The sequence below is a fragment of the Platichthys flesus genome, chromosome 18, assembly GCF_949316205.1.
Source record: "Platichthys flesus chromosome 18, fPlaFle2.1, whole genome shotgun sequence".
NCBI lineage: Eukaryota > Metazoa > Chordata > Actinopteri > Pleuronectiformes > Pleuronectidae > Platichthys > Platichthys flesus.
The window spans coordinates 11,282,943-11,304,876 of NC_084962.1; the positions used below are offsets into that span (position 1 = coordinate 11,282,943).

Here is a 21,934-nt window from a genome sequence, read left to right on the forward strand (position 1 = left end):
ACTGTTATAACCCAGTTATTTCATTCCACTCTGGGTATGAACATTTGTTTATCTTTATTATGGAAATATTAACATCTATCTTAAAACAAGACAGGCACCTCATTTCTTACAGTGTGGCTCCGCCTCCTCGACTGTCTCCGGCGCTGCGCTTTAAATAGCAGCTGTTTAAAAGCCCCGCACCAGTCTCCTGTTTGCCGTGCAGCACCCACAGCCTCCCAGCACAGCAGCCCCCCTCTCAGCCACACAGACACACACTTCTCCGTTATAATAACGCCCCCCCCTGCATCCCGCAATGTCGGCCGCCAGCACCGAGACTAGTGCCCCTCTGCCCACCGCCGGCAGCCGCGTCTTCTTCCAAGGTGCGTCCGGGGTGAGCTGCGTGGGCTCCGGCCCCATCACCGGGGACGACCCGGTGCAGAAGCGGCAGGGCAAAGTGACGGTGAAGTACGACAGGAAGGAGCTGCGGAAAAGACTCGTGCTGGAGGAGTGGATCATCGAGCAGCTCAGCGAGTTGTATGACTGCGAGGTGAGTGTGGAGCGCACATCTTCAGCTCAGCGCGTGGCACAGACACCCTCAGATGCACATGGAGACAGGTGGAGAAATGCTGCTCCTGGGTTCCTGATCTCTCAAATCTATCAATGTATGACCCAAATCTAACCGGAAATCCATTTCCACTATCACTCTGATACAGGATCGATGATTCTTCCTTTGTTCGATGCAAGTATTGGGTTTTCTGGACCAGACTACAGCTGTTATCTCATCTGTGATTTGTTATATGTCCCAAGCTGTGCAATGCATCTCCTTAACCCCCTCCAGTGAATAGCCTTGGTGTATGTGTCTTTGTCTACATTGATACCTGCAGCCCCACTGAGTCGCTGCTGCAGAGTCTAAGCGACACAAAGCTGTCTGGTTTGATGGGGTGGCTCCTTGCTGCTTGACGATGCATTGTCTCATCTCTGAGCGTCTCTGTCGCGAAGGGAAAGAGAGAGAGGGACGGCTGGTGTAAACGAGGTCGAGGGCGAGAGAAAGCGCACGGTTTGCGCCTTTTACGCACCAGTGTTTCACCGAAAACGTGCCATTTATCAAACTCGATCTAATTTGACTAGATTGAGAAGATGCGGTATTTTTTTTTTTTTTTGCATGCATTGGTTGTAATTTTATTCCCTGACCCAAATTAATCTCTCTATATAGATGTCCTTTCGAGTCAAATGTATCTTAAACGCATGATGGATATAAGGAGCGCAATGGAAGGATTCCCTGCATCCTTGCTGTTGCAGAGATTTGACCTCTCAAACCCTTTGCCCCTTTAGAGGGTGGATCTGTCGCCAGACGATATTGATAGTCCATTTAATTTGCGCTCTCACGTCCACAAGTCGCATTCTTTAACATTTGAAGGGGTATGGGGGGGGTTGCGTTTGGAAGAGGAGGAGGGGACAGAGGGGGAGAGTGAGAGAGGGAGAGAGAGCTGGATAGCTCAAATGTGCGTGCGCGTGCCCGATACCACGCACACACACACACACACACATACACACAGACACACGCACACACACACACACACACACACACACACACACACACACACACATAAACAGTATGCTGCCAGAGCCAAGTGGGAGGAGGTGTTGGGCTGGAGAGGAGGGAAGAAGGGCAGTGGGTTAAGGATGTTGCTGATGCTGTGACTCTCCTCGCCAGCCAATCGCCTCCTCGGGCTCTGACCCGCTTCTTCACAGCAGAGGGGCCATACGCAGACACGCACAAATGCACGCGTGCACGCCACGGGCACAGCCTCGGTGTGTCTGTCACATCCAACTCAGCCAATTGGAGACGGAAAGGCGGTGTGAGCGCTTGAACACACAACACGTGCGAGCTCACATGAACCTGTCAGACTAATAGCTGAGGGGATGGGTTTGATTTTTATGCATTTGTGTGCCCGTGTGTGTGTGTGTGTGTCAAGCTTTGTATACTCAGTTGTGCACATGTGGTTATTCATTTGTGCAGCATGCTGAATTTCAGGTTATTCCAAAGATTGATTGCAAAGTGTGGGAATGTGCAGAGGAGAAACACGTGCACAAATCACAGCAAGTCACTGCTTGTCATCAGGAAACATTGAGTATTCCAATGCAAATGCGGAAGGCAAATAGACTTCTCAAATGGAGCCTGTGTGGTCTCCTGCAGCTCCAATCTGCTTCTGTCTAAGACATCAGTAAAGGTGAATCTTCCTTCAGCCGTCTAACACTCAGCTGATGTCTTCGTCTTGTTTGTGAGCCTCCTCCTCTCTTTATAGCCCTGCTGTGGTTTTCACTTAGTAAAAAAAGAGCTGCGCAGTCTGTCTAAGGGTGGACTGGTTTACATTTCAAAGCAGGACGAGCTCTTGGCTGCACGTCTGTCCGTTGTCAGCAGGTGCGCTTGATCTACAAGTTGAACGTTGCCTCCCCACACACTCCTCGACCAGTCTATTTGATGTTTTCTAAGAGAGCAGGCGTGCACCGTCCCAGTGTTGATCTCAGACAGTCACGTCTCGGCCTGGCAACATTCGCCTTTGTCATGCCTCTGCGTTCCCTGCTGTGATTTCTTGATGTACAGAAATCAATCTTGATTCACCTATCATGGCTCCCGTGAAGGAGAAAGCCTTCACTCCATTATCTGCAGTCCTCCCCCTTGTCTCGACTTCCCTTTTCCCACATTTCCTTGTAGATAGTCCCAGCAGCATGACACCCCCTCACATTATGACTTTCGCACATCAAATGGGACGATATCATATGATAATCCTCCAGCTCCATGGCGTTGTTGCCAGGATGATTAAAATCTGATATCACTCTGGATGCTGGAACGAGCTCAGTGCTGAATGGCCGTAGAAAGGCATGGCAGGATTTCAGAGGAAGACAGGTGATGAAATGTGGAGATCATTATTGTGAAACGCTGCTGTGGTGCATTGTGGAAGCTTTCTTTCATCTGAACGCTGCTTCACTGGTGATGTCTCTTCACACGAAAGGGAGAGGGATTTGGCTGAAGTCACCTGGCATAAAGGTCAGCCTCTGTTTCATAAGAAAACCTTATAGTTGAGGACATCGCAGTGTTTTTGTGTGTGTGTGTGGGGGGGGAGAGAGCTTTTGAAGGTCTCTCTCTCTCTCTCTCTCTCTCTCTCTCTCTCTCTCTCTCTCTCTGGGCTATAGGATGACAGAGGGTGAGATCTGTCAGAGACGGATCCCTCTCTGCTCTCCTGAGAAATGTAGCCTCTGTTCATTTCTCTGTTCAGAGGACAGGGGGGAGAAGAGGCAAAGAGCGTAGAGGAGGGGGTGACTTGAAGAGAGGGAGGGAGGGAGGGAGAGATCCCGAAACATCCGAGTGCCCCCAGTGCAGCTCTACTCCTGGCTAGAGCAACATCAAATTGACTAATTAAACAATACAAAAAATCAGGTAACTGTATTGTGAAAGTTGAATTATCTAAATATATTATCAAATGTGAGGATTTGCTGATTTTTTTTTAGCAGAGAACAGTAGTGAACCCTAAAATTCGACTGGGAACATAAAAATTTAGGTAAATTAATAGATTTACCCAAAATGTTACAGATACATTTTTCATCGTCTCATTGATTGACTGATTATTATATAAGACTTGTTAGATTTGGGCCATCAATGGATGGTCAAGTGGGTCTAGCTACATAACACAGGACCAGGAGCGTGAGAACGCAGCAGACTCATTTGCCGGAGCCTCTCTTTAAAGATCTTGTTTGAATTTTACAGAGCTTTGTTAAAAGAAACTAGACAACCGCAAAGGGACAATAAATGAATAAAAACAAGACACATAAAAACAGAAAGAGAAACAAAAATGACTATAAACCACACAATAATGTTCACTCTCTTGAGGTCCTACAAAGGTAGGAAGGTGGGCTCATTACCTGACTGTGCCCAGGTACTCTTCGTTCATAATCTCCGCTCATGCACTGTGTAAATCTTACATTAAATCTCGCCTAGTTCGAGGCACAGTCCTCATTTCTCTCTCCTTTGCACACTCTAAAGAATCCCCCCCCCCCCCCCCCCCCCCCCCACTGTCCCAGACTGGGCTGTTGAGGATTGCAGTTAAATGCTGAGGTCACGTCCAGGTGATTAAAAGGCAGAGCTGTGTCAGTCTGTCTGAGAGCACCGCGACACGATCGATGGAGGCCGCCGGGGAAAAGACCTTTGCTTCCTGTGTGTGAGAGAGAGAGAGAGAGAATCACAGAGCGAACACAAACTGATGAAGAGTGGAAAATCTGATGTCGGCTCGCGGACTCTGCAGTTTTTCTGTGTGTTGTTGGGGTGCATGCTGCAGAGTGAGGGGAGAGAGCCACTGTAGTGCCCTACTTTTCACCGGCGTCGGCCTTCAATAGAGCCCCACTCAATGAAGCTTATTCATGTGTGCAAGCGCAGACACAGTGCCCTGCCCGGAGGCCTTGTGTGTGTGTGGATAAGGCCATGCGTGTTTATATATGCTCTTGTTTGTCAGATACGGGGTGGTGAGCGGTCGGGGGTCTTTTTCCATAAATGCATGAGTGCACACACATGCACAGGTCAGCGTACATATTGGGAGCAAGTGGAGCAAAGGGGAAAGTAGGAGATCATCAAGAGCATCTTCTCGCGGATACTACTAACTCCTCTGTCAGTTGCTCTCTTTCCTTCTGGATAATGATCACCACCAGAAGTGGGGGTGGGTTGTTTCCCACTCTTTTGTGTTGAAGGGTCTGTCTCAAGGCGATGTTTGTACATGTATGTCATGGACAATGAAATGTTGGTCTTGTGGCTGAATTCTGTTCCCCCTCGGCGTCAAAATGAGAAGAAAGAATCAGGCCTCCTCACCACCCCCCACCCCTTTTGTCCTGCGACCTTGTCAATAACCTTCCCCCATCCTCGCCTTTCACATCTTTTTTTTCTTGCTGGGAAGGAGAGCGGCCCTGTATCATGTGAACCTCGTAGGAAAGCAGAGGAGGAGTAAACAGGGCAATTCAAGCCAAGTCATTATCGATGTTCAATAGGTTTAGGAATAGCACGCTGGGGGGAAACACACACATAATGACACACAAAGACGGAAACATGATGCTACTGGATATACTGTACGTACACATACTACAGAGATAAAGGTGGAAGAAGACTACGTTTTATAGTGTAGGTCATGCTGCGGGTATATAGGAGGCGTCTTCATTACTGTCCCTTTCTAATGTGCATCCATCACCGCTGACAGCTGATGGATGAGATCAATGGAGCACATCTCACTTTGACTGATAGCAGGAAGTGAGGTAAGCGTGATTACCTAATTCGTTTTCAAGACCCTTGCCCTCAAAATGTGTAACGGTCGAAATCATACAAAAAGTGAAAGACATTATGGAAGGTGTGGATAAGTATAGAAAATAGAAAAAAAGAGGATTTTCTGCATACAGACGGTGTTTGGAGTCAGTGTCTATTACGTAGCGATCAAATGATGAAACTGTGGTATAGGTCCAGCCGATAAATGCACTCGACCAATCACGAGTCAGTCTCAGCTGTCAGTCGGGACATCTCGACCCATTTATATAGCAATAACTGACTAATTGAAACAAAATTTTGGAGTGGAATCAACACTTATATTACTATCTCTAAAAAAAAGCTAATTTAAAGTTTGACCTTTAACTTTGGTCCTGGTCCCATCCACTCAGAAAGAGGAGGTAGGGTTTATGACCTGTACCGCAGCCAGCCACCATTGGGGGGGGGGATCAATATTTTTCTTGTAATATGAAAGCATGTATCTAGGGGACCTTGATACTGCAGCTCCACACCACAAACACTACTGCTCAGACTCTGGCTCCAAATTAAGTCAAAAGCACATTATGGTGGCACCCGTTTTGGGGAAATTGTGGCTACACTTATGTGCTGTGGGAAGAAGAATGGGACATTTAAATAAGATACTTTTAAATAAAATAAAGTAAAATAGAGCTTACTACAGAGTGACAGGTTTATTCTATATAAGTGCATATTAATATATATTATTGTACATTTGTCAGGGGTAAGTAAACACACTGCAAACAAGCAGGTAGAGGAATATGATACAGAGGATGTTTGTTTGAATAAATGTCCCTGATGCGTTAATGGATCCGGTTGGGAGAAGGTCACAGTTGTTGGTTGTGTGTGGGAAGGCACATATTTCATCTATCAGCTATTTAAATTGCACAGACTAAATTAGACTCTCGCTTAGCGTCTGTGTCCAAGCAAGCGTTGACACGTTTCATACAACACCTGCAGACACATGCGTCTGCTGCCAAACAAATCGGGGGTGTTGACATGGACGCCGTTTAGAGAGCAGATAGCCACCAGCTGCTGAAACGGTTATAAACACACCGGCAAGCAGAGAGGTGTCAAATCTCTTTTCGCAAATGCAAAACCAAGGGCAAAGGTTGCAATGTGTTTGTTCCCTTTTTCCTCACATCCTGTTGTCACTCTCTCCTCCTTTACTTCTCTCCCTTGTCTCAACTTCAGATCCGTCAAGACTCCCACCCACCTGCTTTTTATCCTCCTCCGCTTCTTTCTCTGTGATTTTTCCCTCCAGTGTTTGTCGTACCGCCGGTGTGGCTTTCACATAAATGTGGATTAGTCACCATAGTTCTGTTGCTGACAACTCATAATCATAGGAGTGGTTCCAAATAGGTCAGGACAATATCATCAAAAATGTCTATATTGGTCTATATCACTAATTATCATCATAAATGTTAAAGTGTTATTTCTTTAAAGGTTAAAGGCTTGAAGACACCAGACAGTTAAGCGTTTATAATGGTGAACAACATGACGGGTCCCATGAAGTGAAGCCAAAGCATCTCCATTGCCAGAGAAGCTAATGTTCTGAAAAAGATTATGATAAAAATAAAATAATACTGATGAAATGAAACCGTTCTTTTTGTTCTTGCTGTCAGCTTCCATCTTTCTCTTCTTTCCTCTCCCCTTTCCTCCTCGTCCTTTGTGGTTTCCCACTCTATTAACCCCGTACTCGGTGTTTATGGGCTGAGCTGTGATGGCACGATGCTGTCATAGTGGTGGTGGATATTACCGCTAACCCTTGGGAGGCATGTCAGTCTGCCTGCTGAAGGAAATAAAGATGGATCTGGCAAAAAAAAAAAAAGATTGGAAAAGAACAAAATGTCTGTAGGTTATAAACTTGAATTATGGTTCTTGCATATATAGCCCCTGGAGTCCAAAGACAAAGTGGTACAAGAGAAACGGCAGGTGCAATCGTAGTCAGGCGACATACTTCCCATTTTAACCATTTCGATTTTTTAGGGTTTGAGTAATTCTCCAGCCATCTTTCATTTGGGGATGTCAGCTTCAAAGTGATTTTTACTTTGATGGACAAACGGAGAACCAACTGCAGAATGGAAAGCCGCCGAGCTTGTGAAAGTGAAGAGATGTTGACTTTTCGCACTCACACACGGACTTTCGTGTCTTCCTATGACATCTCCGCCCCATCCCGCGCTGATCCCCTTAATCACTGGTTTCACTGTCGCCGTTTATAAACTGGCTGTGTACAAAACACTGACTCACTCTCTATGGTTGGCGCTGTGAACAGATGTAAGACACTGTCATCATTCACACGTGCCCGAGAGGGAGGGAGAAGAGGGAAGATTGTTGTTTTGACTTTCAAAGTCAGAGGTGTGTTCAGCTGAGGGTGTGCTGCTTATTCGATATCTTACCTTTGCATGTGCGGGATGACTCAGCACATTTTCGAAGTGGCACAGTCAAATCACTTCATAGAAAATGGAAATAGAGACTGAAAAGACCTAGTCAGCTTTGATTTATTGCTGCTGCAGCTCTGCCTAGTCTCTTTGCCTTCACCACAAAGGGTTTTTCTAATCGTGGCTGTAATTTGAATAAATCCATTTAGGTCTTGATATGCTAGTTTGCTGATTGGCTGACTGCTTGTGACCTTGATACTATTGACGTTTTTGTCCGGTTTGGCTGGAGCTGCTGTTTTTGCTCTGAGGGTAAATGACCTAATGGGCCTCAGCTGTCAATACATCAGCCAGAGGGAGAAACTGTTGGTCTGGTTAATACTTGGACATGAATCAGTTCAACCTAATAGTTAGTGTGGGTTTTAAATCAGGATTTTCTTCCCAAAGGAAGATGTGATGATTCCAAGCCTTTTGTACCTTCCAGCCATCTATATTGCTATGCTTTTCTGAGGGTCATGGGGGGATGAAGCCAATCGCAGCTGACATTGTGCGAGAGGCGGGGACATCCTCGACAGGTCACCATCACAACACCTGCATACAGAAACAAACAACCATTTAATCTCACATTCACGCTGTGAGACAATTTAAAGTTATTTAACCTAACCTCATTGTGGGAGGAAGCTGGAGAACCCAAAAGATGATAGTCTCAATTATAGGAGACACGATGAAATGGAAGTTGATGTAACTCTAGCTGTTGTTTTAGTAAACTTGGTGTGAATGTTGGATTGTTGGTTTCATTAAGTTTCAGAAATGTTGAGGCACAACCTCCCACCATCTGATGGGAGAAGGGTGTGAGGGTCTCTGAGGCTACTTGACCGTCCTGCACTTCTGAGGCATCTAAAGGTGCATAATGCGCTTTCATAATATATAATTAAAGCACAGTAAGGTTTACCATGTAGTTATAATGCAGGAAATACAACAATTAACTGTACATCACGAGCCAATAGTTTGAGTTTGAGCTGGTTATCTCCCCAGAATAGGTGACCTTTTGGGCGACATCCACAGAATATCTGTCCAGACGAGTGCTTTAGCTACCTTTCAGAAATAGTAGACATCAATACTATTTACTATCACTATTGGTAGCTAAGTTGCATAATAACATGAACAAAAACGGCGAAAGTAAGTAAGGTTTTCTTGGCTTGGGCCGATGAGGAGATTGAACTATTCCTGGAAGTAAATGGGAGCAATGATTTGGATTATTTAGTTTTAGTGGATATGTGACAATAGGATCCAATCACAAAGCAAGATGGGATTCATTGTTTCTGGACTAAAACCTGGAATTTACATGAGGTGTTCAGAGTTTACAATCAGTGTTTCCAAGCGTCTCCAGAGTAGTGTGGGCAGCGGATGTAAATGTAGAAAAGTGATATGTTAAAATGTATTGTTGTGGAGGTATCCTTATTTAGATAGAGTGAGCAATGAGAAGGGAACAAATTATTAATTTACACCACAATTAACTTCCCATAACCATCCTGCATAATCACTCTTATTTTAAACCAAAATGTTCCTTTGAGGGTTAATTTCTCCCTCAAGCCCATTTTTTCTTCCAACCACTTCTCCCTCTGATATGCGGCAGTGTGTCCTCTAGAGTACAGCTGAATCAGCGTGGGAAAGCGCCTGCTGCAGCAGCTAACTTTACCCAGTGAAGTCACTTCATCTGTGCTGCATGGTTTCAGCAAATTGCATCGCTGGAGGGGCAATAGGGAGGTGCTGTGAGACAGCAGGGGGGTGGATGAGGAGCTGATGAAACACATGTTTCTACAGTCGCTCTAATCTGTCGTTACTGTTCCAGGTATTTTCATCCCCCCTCTCCATGATTTGTAAATCCTGTCTCCTGCCTTTGTCCTCTTGTTCACCTTCATCCTCTGGGCTTCCCGTCTTTTCATTTTTTGTCTTGTCCCGTCCCTCCCCATGTATTTCTCCTTGTGCGGTAGTTTTCTCTCCCTCGTCTCACTCTGTCTCATAAGATGAATTCATCCAACCCTGAGCTCCTCCTCGGCGCTTTGATGTGACACAGCATGGCAGTGTGGAGAGAGGTAGAGAACTGAGCTGTGACGATGTTATTAATTGCACAATCCTCCTCCTTCCTTCCCCTCTGCCTCATCACTACAGTGACCCAGTTATCAGAACACTCCCTGTTTCCCTCTATCTTTATTCTATCCTCTAATGTTTTGTTATTACTGCCCTTATACTTACTCCTCATTTCCCTTTTTCTCCTCTCGGTAACTCTCAATCTTTACACCGTTCCTACGTTAATGCACATCTCTTGTTATTTCATTATATGACTTATTAAAGCCTTCTTCCTTTTGCTATGTACCTTTTCTCACTCTCTCCCCACAGCATCTTATAACTTGAGCTGTGATTAAAGGAGCGTAGGTGTCATGATCTTATTTACTAGTTAACTTTTCTTTGAAAGCGGATAAGACAGTATTATCCATGTTGTGTGGGGGAACTGTCAATGTCAGCCTGTACTTCCAGTACTTTTCCATCCTGTACTTTTTTCACATTCTGAGCATTATAACCATTTAAATACACAAACATCAGCCATTTTCAGACAACTTGCCTTTCATAAATGATCAAGAGTAGATTCTCTAAGTTAGATGCGTTCCCGACAATAACTATTTGTTTATTTACAACACAATGACACCAGCGTTCGGCCTTTATCGCCAAAAGCTCTTGAATCTCGCTGTCGTTGCAAATTACAACCTTTTACCCTGGAGAAATTTGTTTTCTTTGATTTTTTCATCAACATGCCCACTTAATCACTGTAAATCCTTTGGATTCTAACATACACCCCCACCAAATAATATATCCAGAGTTCGGAGTGTGTCTAAAAGCAGCTATACACACACACACACAGAAAGTGACCAGAGAGGAAATGACAGCTGATAGACAACGATGTCAACTGCTATGCCTCCCATATTCAGCATCCGCACTTGACAGCTGCCATGATCCTTTCAGATAAACCTTTTAGCTCCAGCCTCACGCCTCACTTGTCAAATGCGGTAATGCTACTGAATAGAGCTAAACTAATGGCATAATTTCTCACTTTAATGATACAACTAGGTGCACGAGAAATAAATCTTTCTGCAGCCAGGAATAAAAGTTGATGAAACGATTGAGGCTAAATGTATGTCTGCCACTGTGCAAACAAATTGGATGTTGCCTTTCCCCGCTAGCTATCGTTAGCTTTGAGGTGGCGGAAATGGTTGGCAGCTGAATGATCGGAGTAACTGTGGAAACTCTACCGGGGCAAAACAAAAACAACCGGGAAGACGGAGCGTGACAGAAACCGATATAAAACAATGGTGAACCTTAGCTGGATATTAACTCCATGGAAGAAACATTGATAACTGGTAGTTCTGGTTCATACGGAAATAATAATGAATCACAGGCCGAGTGATGTGATGCCCTGTCACCAGGGCTTTGACTCTTTGTTCCGAGTTGTGTGTTTACATTGAGCCTGAAAAGAGTTTGTGGTGAGTCACGGGGTCGGGCTAATTCCATTAGCTTTGATTCACTTCATCAGACCAATGAGACTGAAAACACTGCAGCTGCTTAACTGTGGGCGAAAACAGGTCCGACACACACTCACACACTTTCTCTGCGCACAACAACAGCAACACACTGGACGGGTGTCTCGCTCTCTGTTTCCCTCAGACTCTATTTTGCTCACTGGCCCGCGGGCTTCGTCGAAACAAAGTCGCCTTCATCGCAAACAAACACTTAGCTCCTTGTCATCTCTCCTGCATACACTATCCCCGACACATGATTTACACACTAACTCTATTTTCCTGATTTTACTATGTCTTTCTCCTGCATGTGCAAACACATCTGCGGCAAAACTTGCTTCTACGCTCACAACAAAGAACTACTTATTGCTTGACTTCACACATGATACACATCGTAAAACTAAGCGGTAATTTCAATATGTGTAGTTAGTGACAAAGAGTAGTCATAGAACACAATTTTATTCTACTCTCTCTAGATTTTACCTGGGAGTAGCCTCTTTATTTCTTTAATAAACAGCAGTGTGGCAAAAATAGTGTGGGATAACTTCATGCCAGCATTTTTTAAATATAGTCTCTCAGTTGTGTTGCCATTGCGAATGGGGTGTTGTGGTGTTTTGTTTAGGATGTTATAGGAGACATCATAGGAACTGTTTAACCTTATTTCATGTACATGGTGGCATAAATAAGGGGCTGAACTAAACAAAGTACTGTGTACTTCACAAAAAAACATTTTTTGGGAGAGGACTGTGTGATTTGAATGAACCACTTTTTAATCCATGCCGCTACCTAGTGTCTAAGAAATCTTAGAAAAGTCCGATTTTGTATGTGCATTATTGTGAATGTATTTTTTTTGTGTGTTTATGCAAGTCTATCTCTCCTGACATCGCACGCTGTTATTGTTGTCATCCTTCCACTGCTGGCGAGATGGAAAATAATTTTCCCCCGGGTAATGGCTGTGATCTCAAACTATTTTAGGCTCTCTCTCAATCGCAAGCCGGACAACAGCAACCCCAGTGTTTATCGGAATGTTAGTGTTAGTGTGTAAGTGTGTTTCCATTCTTGTCGTTGGATATTTAACAGACTTATCATACACCTCAGAGAAAGACGAGTCCCAGTGGTGAGCGTCTCTTTGCAAAGGATTGATGGTTGCAAAAAAGCTGCGTGCGTGTGTGTGCCTCTGTGCGTGTGTGTAAAGATTTGCATGTCGTCCACTGTTGCCTGCAGTCATGCTTCACACACATGCCATACTTGCCCTAGTCATCACCAATCCCTGTGACAGAGGGTGATGGACTGCATGCTGACAAGTGGAATAGTCTGACACACACACACAAACACACACAACACACAAACTCTATAGGCAGCCTGAATGACAACTGTGCATAGATGGATGGTTAGATAGATAGATAGAAGTAGGTCAGTTTATGAACTTCTCCCTCCTGGCTGACTTTCACTTCACTCTGTTGCTCATTCTTATTCACTTATCCATCTCTATTATTAGGTTAGGTCCGCTCTCTGAATGAAAAACAACATACCACAGTGTGCAAATAGAACACCACTCACTGTTGGTCTTTACCATAAATGACTGAGGCCATGATCCCTGATCTCAGTCAGGTGCAGTCAACAAGCTGAAGCATCCGTGTTTTCTTGAAATTCTAGTTTATGGGTTTCATCTGTCCTGAAGGCATGAAACGTACTCGTGAGTCAGCTTTTCAGAATCTAAATTAAGAATACAGTTTTTCTATTTCGCCATCTAACCCCTTGCAAAAGAGCGGTGACTACAAAATAAAATAGTGAGGCTGAGAGAAAATAGGTAGTTAAATCTTAAGTTTATGCCTGTTTAGGATTAGCATTGAAATGACTGCAGTCTAGAACTCTGGAAAACCTATGGCATACTTCTAAGACTCATAGTGATCTTTTTTCCTAGCTTTCTTGTCAGCTCGAACCAACAAACTAGTTTAATAAACGTATGTTGATGCATTTGATGTGTTATTTTAAGGTATCATTAGCTAAACCACCACGATTCACGTGAATTTCCACACAGCCAGAAGCACTGAGACGGCAATTACTGCTTCTCTGCCAAGCTAGGTTAATTACCATTTAGCAGGACCAGTTTATCGAATTTAATGATTAGACTTTGCTACTTCCTTATTAATGTCGTAAAACTAAATTAGTCAGATATTGTTGAATCAAATTAAGTTTTCAGTTGCAGGAGGCAGTGGTTAGCAAATCAGCGAAGAGCTATACGAGCTAGAGTGCATTCATAGGCCTCTGTTCTTATTATTGCGAATAATGATTAATTTGATTTTTAAATGCAGATTTCTTTGATACAGTAATTCCAAACCAATCTATTGTCAAAATAAATATTATATATTAATAATAATAAATAAAAAAAAGTAGTAGAGAAATGTAATAACATTATTATAATAATTTCCTCTCCTTTCTTGAACCTCTCTCTCCATCCCCTCATCCATGTATCCCTACTATGATGTTTGAACATTTGCATATTTCCTCAGTTCCACGGCACACACACACACGCGCACCAATTCTAATGATGACAGGCTTCCAAATGTCCTGCCACATTCCCCCTTCTCTCTGCTTCCTTAATGCGGGGGGGGATTTCAGAGCGAGACCCTCTCGTTAAGACATGGAGAGAGATTTCAGAGCTGGAGGTCGAAGGGGACGCTTGGCTAGCCTGTGGAGACGCGGAGATGCTTAAAATGCTGCAGATGTAAATGCATCTTAACGGCTCAGGAATAAGGATGAAGGTGCGCCAGCCGTATGTGTGCGAGTGAGCAAATTCAGATGAGATTTGAGCATGTGTCACTGATTTTGAGAGGATATCTTAAGACTTGTGAGGTTAGGTCGCCACGTTGCACATCTTCACTATGTACAGCGAATCTGCGGTAGTCATGTTTTCAAGCACACAGCTCTTAATGTGCTGTGCTTTCCTCTGTCGGTACTGTAATCATGAGCTAATTTCATTCTGTGCACATCAACCCACCCGTGCAAAACTGGAATCACAGTGACTGAACTTCTACGCTGAGAGCAAAAATCAAATCATCCTTCCAACGTCCATGTTCCTGTGTAGAAATACCAGTGCAAGCTCCAGGCTAAAGCATACAGCAGTCTTCAGAGAGGCTTGACTACAAATACAACTAGAATCAGCTTTAGTCTTGTAGCATCCTGGCTGGTCCAGGAATGCTAAATCAAGAGGGTGTCGTTTTTTCGGGGAGGAATCACTGAAGTTTAATTTGACATGAGGTAAAAGCTCTCTCCCTCCCTTTTGCCCACGTACAAACTGCGGTTAATGTTGCGCAACTAAAAAGCTTTGTAAACATTTGGGAAAGGACTGTGACAGCTGTTAATAAAAAGAAAAACATAAATTACAGGCCTGTGACTCAAACTGTGGTTCCCTGCATAAAAGACCTTCACACCCTCACTTTGGCACTTAATGTTGTCGTTGGACTTAAATCGTGAAGCTTGTAATCATAGACATTTTTCCAAGGTAAACTGGGGTGGGACAGCAGCAGCAGTGGAGTCCATTTTATTGCAGTATGATGTCAGTGAGCAGTTCGCTGTTGGTGCAGGCCACCACTTGGACGAAGAACCTGCACTTGCACATAGTTGCAGAGGCTTTAATTCCCAGAAGGGAGCGTTTTGGAGATGGAGCGGTAGCTGGGAGGGAAGGGTTGATCCTCCCTGCAAGGCTCTTCTGCACAAGCCTTGTGGTGGAGTAAAATGAACCGAAGGAGCACAGGACCTTTGAAGTCGTGCTGAGCTGAATGCAGCCTCTAACCACCAAGCCACTAAATGGCCCTGCCCCAGCACAATGACATTTCCATGTGATGCCTGTTCCTAATAGGCAAATAGATGTCTGGGCTGTTTGGAGTGCAGAGATGTGGAAACAGTGTTTTGAATTAAGGCTTGCGTTTGTGCTGAGAGGTGGGGAGAAGGAAATGAGAGTGAGAGATGGTTTGTGATTGGTTTTGTTGATAGTTTTTTCAATTTCATTCTGTTTCCCATTCACATCTTATCGTCTTCAATGTCCCTGTTTGCCAGACGAGCCTCTGTGTCAGCCGCTCGTTAACCAAGAGCATCTCTTTGTTCCAGGAGGAGGAGATGCCTGAGGTGGAGATAGATATAGATGACCTGCTGGATGTCACCAGTGATGATGAGAGAGCTAGCAAACTGCTGGTATGTTACCCTGTGTAAATGTTTGTCCTTGTACGTATGTCTCATTGAGCAAACAGCCCTATAATAAAGAATACAAGCATACAAACCATGGACTGTATATAAAGATATATGACACATGTCCTCTCCCCCTCATTGTACAAATGAAGCTAAAATATCCAGGAGATGCCAATAACTCATTAAAAACAAATTTAGTTGAAAACTGCAAACATCTTTAAAAAAAAATGTGTTTGTTGGGTGTATGACATATACTGCAGCCAGCCACCAGGGGGGATTAAAATGTTTTGGCTTCACTTTTGGGGGACGTTGTAGTGCATCTTTATATAGAGTCTATGGTTCAGGAAAAAACATAAAGCAAGTAATCACAGTGTTCAATTCATAAGTTTGAGTGCTAGACATTTTGTGCAGTTTGTGTAGATTCTTCCTGATGTGATTCTTAATAATTGCGTACTGAAAGACACAATTGTTGTTTTGATCTGGCTCTGATACCATAGCCATCAAGTTTTAGACTATCAAAGCATTTTACCTACTAGAAAGTGACTATATTTAGTCTACATTTGAAATAGCCATCCACATGATCCAAAGCTCACAATACCACCAACAAACAGACCCCAAAACGTACATTTATGTGAATTGTGGTGGTGCAGTGAACTGATGACGATCCTGGAACACTCTTTTTCCTCTCTGAACAGGAATCATTAACAGACTGCTACAAACCAACAGAGGTTAGTATGTTGTCCATCCACACAAACACTAAAATAGTCAATATCAGTGACCTAGACACTATTGATGGTCACATGCTCTATACAATTTGCTCCGTATAGAAAAGAGTATGTTAAACAACCATGTCCCAGATGTATGTTTGTAGTTAATTAACGTGTGATGACACACACACACACACTCACACAAATCATTCTTTCTTTTCATTGACACCCTGACTATAGTACAACAAAGGCTTAAAAAGACTTAAAAAACACACATAAACACAAAGAACACTGTTTGTCACTCTGGTGTGTGTTTGCCATACTGTATACACACTCTGTGTCCGTTTACTCAGTGTGTGTAGTGTGTGTTTACGATTTATTTGGGTGTGTGTCTGCGTGTGTGTAAAGGTGTTAACTGTTTGTTTTGAGGTGAGGCGAGGTTAGGCTATTTTGGTGATAATAGGTGGTGATGCCAGGACTCCCCATCTGTCATCTGTACGTATGTGTGTGTGCGTGTGTGTGTGTGTGTCATTAGGTCAGCCTGTTACAGCTATTACAAGGTCAATATGATATTCAAAGCAACAGTAGTGAACAGCCGCTGATATGTGTCACACACACACACACACACACACACACACACACATTGTAATCCCGTGAGTATGGAGCAGCAAAGATGCCATTTTGAACACGCTCCCACAAAAACACCATCAGCAGCGAAAGAGAAAAGTGACAGATAATAGAGGGAAAAGGTGAAGGTGACAAAAGGAGAGAGGGATGGGGGAGGGATGGAAGAAAGAAGCACAGCACATTAGATGATGAAGAGATAGAAGCCTGTACAAAGAGATGGGAAGAGAGGGGTATATGACAAGACAGCTGGAGGGAGAAAAGCAGACCAGAGGAAGAGGAGGAGGAGGGGGAGAGGTACACGCGGAGGGGGAGGCATTAGTAATTAGGTCATGAGCAGTGTCACCCCTGATGTAATGACAGAGATTATATTCCAGCATATTCTCCACCACAGTCACACTATCATGGATTTAGACCCAATGTAGGAAATGTCTTGGCCCCACTTCCTTAATTTTGTCTCATAATCCAGTATTTATGTATTTCTCGTTTAGAAGATGACATGTGTTCAGTTTGTTTCTCAGTGTTCATTCCCCCTCCCCTCAGTATTACCTCTGGCTGCTTTTACATCCATGCAGCAAAACGTGGATATTTCTGAATCAGATTGAACATCTTGGGCTTCTTCTCTCTCATAACTCCCTGCGGCACTAGCGATTCCAAAAAGTCTAGCTCGGTCGGATCAGAATGAATGAGAGGTTGACAGTCAAATTTTGTAAAATTGCATCAAATGTGTCTGATTTTGAAAAAAATGGTTTAATATTTTAGGAAATACACTTTCCTAAACGGCTAATTAACTGAGAATAAGATGAGGGGATCTCCCAGGAATTAGTTTTATAGGGTGGGAAGTCTGCCAATTTCCCATTTAACAACCTGAACGGATGCCTAGAGTGTTTCCCCTTAAAACATGAATTCACATTAATTTTCTAGACTGTGGCGGCCTGCGTTATTCTAATTTGTTCCCGCCAATTTTTTTATTACACCTCTCATAATATAATAATAATACTTTAACCTGGTGTGTGCAGCACTTTTTGCCTTGTGATCATTGATTGTCCATTAAAGAAAGAAATGTTTTAGCTATGTGTGTGTGTTTGTGTGTGTGATGTGTGTGTGTGTGTGTGTGTGTGTGTGTGTGTGTGTGTGTGTGTCTATGTGTTTGTGTGTGTATGCAGCTGTCTATCTCACTCATTCTTCCCTTTCGTCCCTGCAGGTTTTTGTCCGTGAGTTGCTGGGCAGGATAAGGGGAATGAGGAAACTCAGCGCTCCCTCCAAGAAGGGCCTATAATCGCCGCCGTGTCGGCCATCAATCAGACATCAACTACATCATCTTAGCACCACCTGCTTACCTGCATTCCACTATGGACTGTCATCACACGAAAAATAAGTTGTCGAAACATTAGCCAATGCAATCCTGCACCATCAAATCCATGCATATAGTACCACAAGGTTTATTATAATATTTGACTGTTGAAAGGCACGTTAGCCAAACCGAGGCCACATAGTGTAATCGCATACATACAGCCGCAAGAAAATGTTAAACCCCGCAACGTGCCAGAACTGCAACTGTGCTTTACCATGAATTCCACCTGACCTTACATGTCAGAGCCATGTTAAAACCACTGCTGTAATTCCAACAGCCATACAGACGTAAGACACCGATGAATCTCAAAAAGGGAGGTGGTAAAAATAAAAAAAGGTTTGTACTGACGTAGGTGTTAAATTAGCTGTAGCACTATGTTAACCCAGTGCTTGATGATTTTGTCTTTTTTACTGAGGTGTTTTGCTGTTACTTCTTTTTTTCAAAAAGTACTGTATGTTGTTCACAAGATTCATATGTGGTCTTCAGTTAGTTTTTTTTGTCCTTCTTTAAAGTCGACCTCTTTATCCTTCCTCTGTCAATTCTTGCAAATGTAAGGGAGCTCTGCAGTTTTATTTTAGGCACAAGGTGTGAATACATCAATTCTGTCAGTTTATATTCTGGTAAAGAGTGGTGACAATTTAGCGGAGAGTTTTGCTTTCTACCCACCGTTTCTCATGCACTTTCCACCACAGCAAGGCATGATGGGTGTTGCAGTTCTCTCTGCAACGCCTATATGATTGGCAGTCTTTCACTTATCACATTACGCGGTGTTGCTCATTGCTTGTCCCTCATCAGAATACATATCAGTTGATTGTATAGGTTTAAGCACAAAGCCCAAACATCAATTGTCATAGCCGGTTTCACTTAACTCTACTAACTAGCCTCTCGAATAGTGGTCGATGTTGCCTTTAAGGACATTCAGGATCAGTTCACATTTTACGAAGCACTGAACCTTAACTACTGACCACCTAAACAATAAATTTGGTGGAATCAGAACCTGAAGACAACTTGAAACTGTTGACACTTAAACCTGTGGGTCCTGCAAGGGAAGGTGTGCCAAACCTGGGGTTCTTACATCCTAAATGTTACACGTCACGAGGCGTTAGGGGGACACAACATTTTCACAGACTGTTTGTCAAATTTGTTTGGATGTTTCAAAACTTTTCCCCCCAAGTTGCAGAAAATGAGTTGTAATCACATAATCCCAGGTTTAAAAGTTACTCGCTGTTTATTTGCACCAACCCACTTCTCAAAAAGCTGTAAGCTCTGGTACAATCGTGCTCTGTTAAGGGGTTGGGCCCAGTTTCATTTCAGGGCAGTCAATCGTGAACCAACTGGAATGGAGCTGAGCTAAACCTGCCATATGATATATATATATATATATATATATATATATATATACAGTTTATACCCTCAGCTGCCACAGACAAAAGCAGGGCAATGTTTGACTTTAACATAACACTTCCAAGCCACCCGTCTTGCATGCTAACAACAGAGAAAAACATTAATGAAGAGTATATATATTATAAACTTGTAATCGAGCAAAAAAATACTTTTTAGACTTAACTACCATATATGACTTTGTAGAACTTTTTGTGTTGAAACAACGTGACCGTCACGTTGGAGAGAATCCAGGAAATTTTAAAATGGTGCTGTTTTTGATGTTCTTCCCAGGTTTAGGTTGTAATAAGAGGGGTTTTCACTGTCCGATTGATGCCAGAGAAATGTGTCTGAAATAAATATGTCTGTCTCTATGGATGGAGTGCATTCAGTCTGAAGTATAGCATCCTCTCTCTATTTCCTCTCCTCAGCCTGAGCTGGGATGGATCAGTGTCACCACACTAGCTATGGTGGATTTATTTATAAAACGTCATGTGTTTTCTGGATCAGATGAACAGGAAGAAGAAGTCAAAGAGGAAGCCATTTCAGGCAGCTGAGAAGCATCCAGGATTTGTGTCAAGGTCCTCCATAGGATTTTCTCTGTCAAGAAGTGGTTCAGTTCAGAAGGCTGATATTTTATAATTTATGGGATTTCATGTATTTTGGAAGTGTCCATACTAGAAAGCTTTACATTTGCATGTATTTTTAAAGTAGCATGTTGAAGGGAACATTTTGTTGGCCCAAAGGTTTTTATTTCATAAAATAAACACTTTCCTTTTTATACCTTTTATTATTATCATTACAATTATTATTCAGAAAAAAAATATTCTGTTTTTTTTCTCTTTTGTTTTTCTGTACATCCACAATAAGCGTCCTTGTTTTTAAAATGTAATGTGTTGTGTGGTTTGTTTTTGCTGATAATAAAAATGCAGAACGACTCTGTACTGTTTAAACGTATATCCCCCGTGTATTTTGTTTTAAATTTTTAATGGATAAAGGATGATGTCCTCTGTGTTTAATTAGAGGAAGACATTTTGAGAAAATGAGCTTGTTTGCTTTATTGCCAAGAGTAATATGAGAAGAGCATTACTACGCTTGATAAGGACGGGTAAATGCAATGTGGCTAAATTAAGCTAAGCTAAGAGCGAATGGTAGCCCAGCATAACGACTGGATGAAGAGGTTAGCCTTGTCTGTAGCACAACATCCACCTACCAGCACTTCTTACGCTCATTAATAAACACTTTGTATCCAGTTTTGTGAATTTGTGAAAGTGTGAAATGTAAAACAGTTCCAGTTCCAGTTTTCATGCTAAGCTATCGCTAAACTGTTTGCTAGCTGTAACCATATATCCCCAGCAAATACCTAAGTTTGGTGTCGATCCTCTCGTCTAATTCTCAGCAAGAAGAAAATAAGTAATAATAATAGTAGTGAGTAAATAATATTTTTACTAAATGTCAAAACTATTTCTCCAAACAAGGCAGGAAAGTGTTTTTGTTAATTCATACATATGCATGTGTGTGGCTGAATGTGTTTAATTATTCAAACGTGTTGCGATTTGTGTGTGTGTGAGAGAGAGTCGTCCTTGGTGTGCATGTGCTCTCACGTGCCTGGGATTCTGCGTAGGGGGCACATTAGCGCATGATGGTTGCCAGTGTGTTCCCTCTCAGTGCCACACTGTGGGGCAGCGGTTTAGTAGGACACTCCTGTGCACTGAGTGATTCTGTACAGAGCTCATCAGGGTGTGACATTATTGCTCAACGTGCGCATGAGTAGCCTTCCTCTGCAGCACGTCTAGCCCCATATGGAACAACCTACTGCCCTACTGTACACTGTTGCTAGGTAGAAAGTCTTCACTGATCTCTGAGGAAGATTCCACAGGGTTGTTTAAGAGGCCACTGTGTGGGCTTCATAAAAAGGAATAGCCATAAAGAAACGTAAGTAAACCTCAGTGCAAATCAAAGCTCATATATTTTTATTTGTGAAGGCAAGTCATGTGGAAGAATATAGGCCAGTTTACAGAGGAGACAGACAGAGAGAGAGACACACTCAGTGAATGCGCCACTGGTTTAATTCCCGCAGAGAACGTGGTAATGAATGTCTCCTGATTCACTGACACATATTCCCAAACAGCCTTGTGGATTTCACTGCAGGAAACACAATTGCACACACACACACACAAAGTGCCGCTGCTGTTGCTGCTGCTGCCTTGTGTAGGAAGGAATCGGAAAGCCAAAACAGTGCCAGTGCAACCGTGCTGCATGACAAGGCTGTGTGTTCCTTTAAATTCCATGACCCACTTTTCACAGCTGGGGCTGGCTGGCAGGGAGCGCTCGTGCACGCTGCCTTGAATAATTGGGACTGCAAGGTGAATGTGAGGAGAATGGTTGAGGATGGGAGCTGTAACCCTCCCTCCCCAGCCAGCCAGTGGGCCGGGTTC

General features: G+C 43.2%; 1 protein-coding gene across 1 annotated transcript; it reads left to right on the forward strand.

Annotated features, from left to right (window-relative positions):
* Positions 1–201: 201 nt before the first annotated feature.
* ppp1r14c (protein phosphatase 1, regulatory (inhibitor) subunit 14C) lies at positions 202–20,453 on the forward strand. Its single transcript, XM_062412012.1, has 4 exons — positions 202–526; positions 15,354–15,437; positions 16,127–16,159; positions 17,967–20,453. Exons 1-4 carry the CDS (start codon positions 293–295, stop codon positions 18,039–18,041), a joined length of 426 nt encoding a protein of 141 aa, XP_062267996.1. The 5' UTR covers positions 202–292; the 3' UTR covers positions 18,042–20,453.
* The last annotated feature ends 1,481 nt before the right edge of the window (positions 20,454–21,934 follow it).

Bases quoted from the DNA above. Each gene is read 5' to 3' on its own strand.
- ppp1r14c (XM_062412012.1), top strand. From the start codon at position 293: ATGTCGGCCGCCAGCACCGAGACTAGTGCCCCTCTGCCCACCGCCGGC. The intron at 527-15,353 runs GTGAGTGTGGAG...TCTTTGTTCCAG, and splicing joins GCGAGTTGTATGACTGCGAG to GAGGAGGAGATGCCTGAGGT. The intron at 16,160-17,966 runs GTTAGTATGTTG...TCGTCCCTGCAG, and splicing joins ACTGCTACAAACCAACAGAG to GTTTTTGTCCGTGAGTTGCT.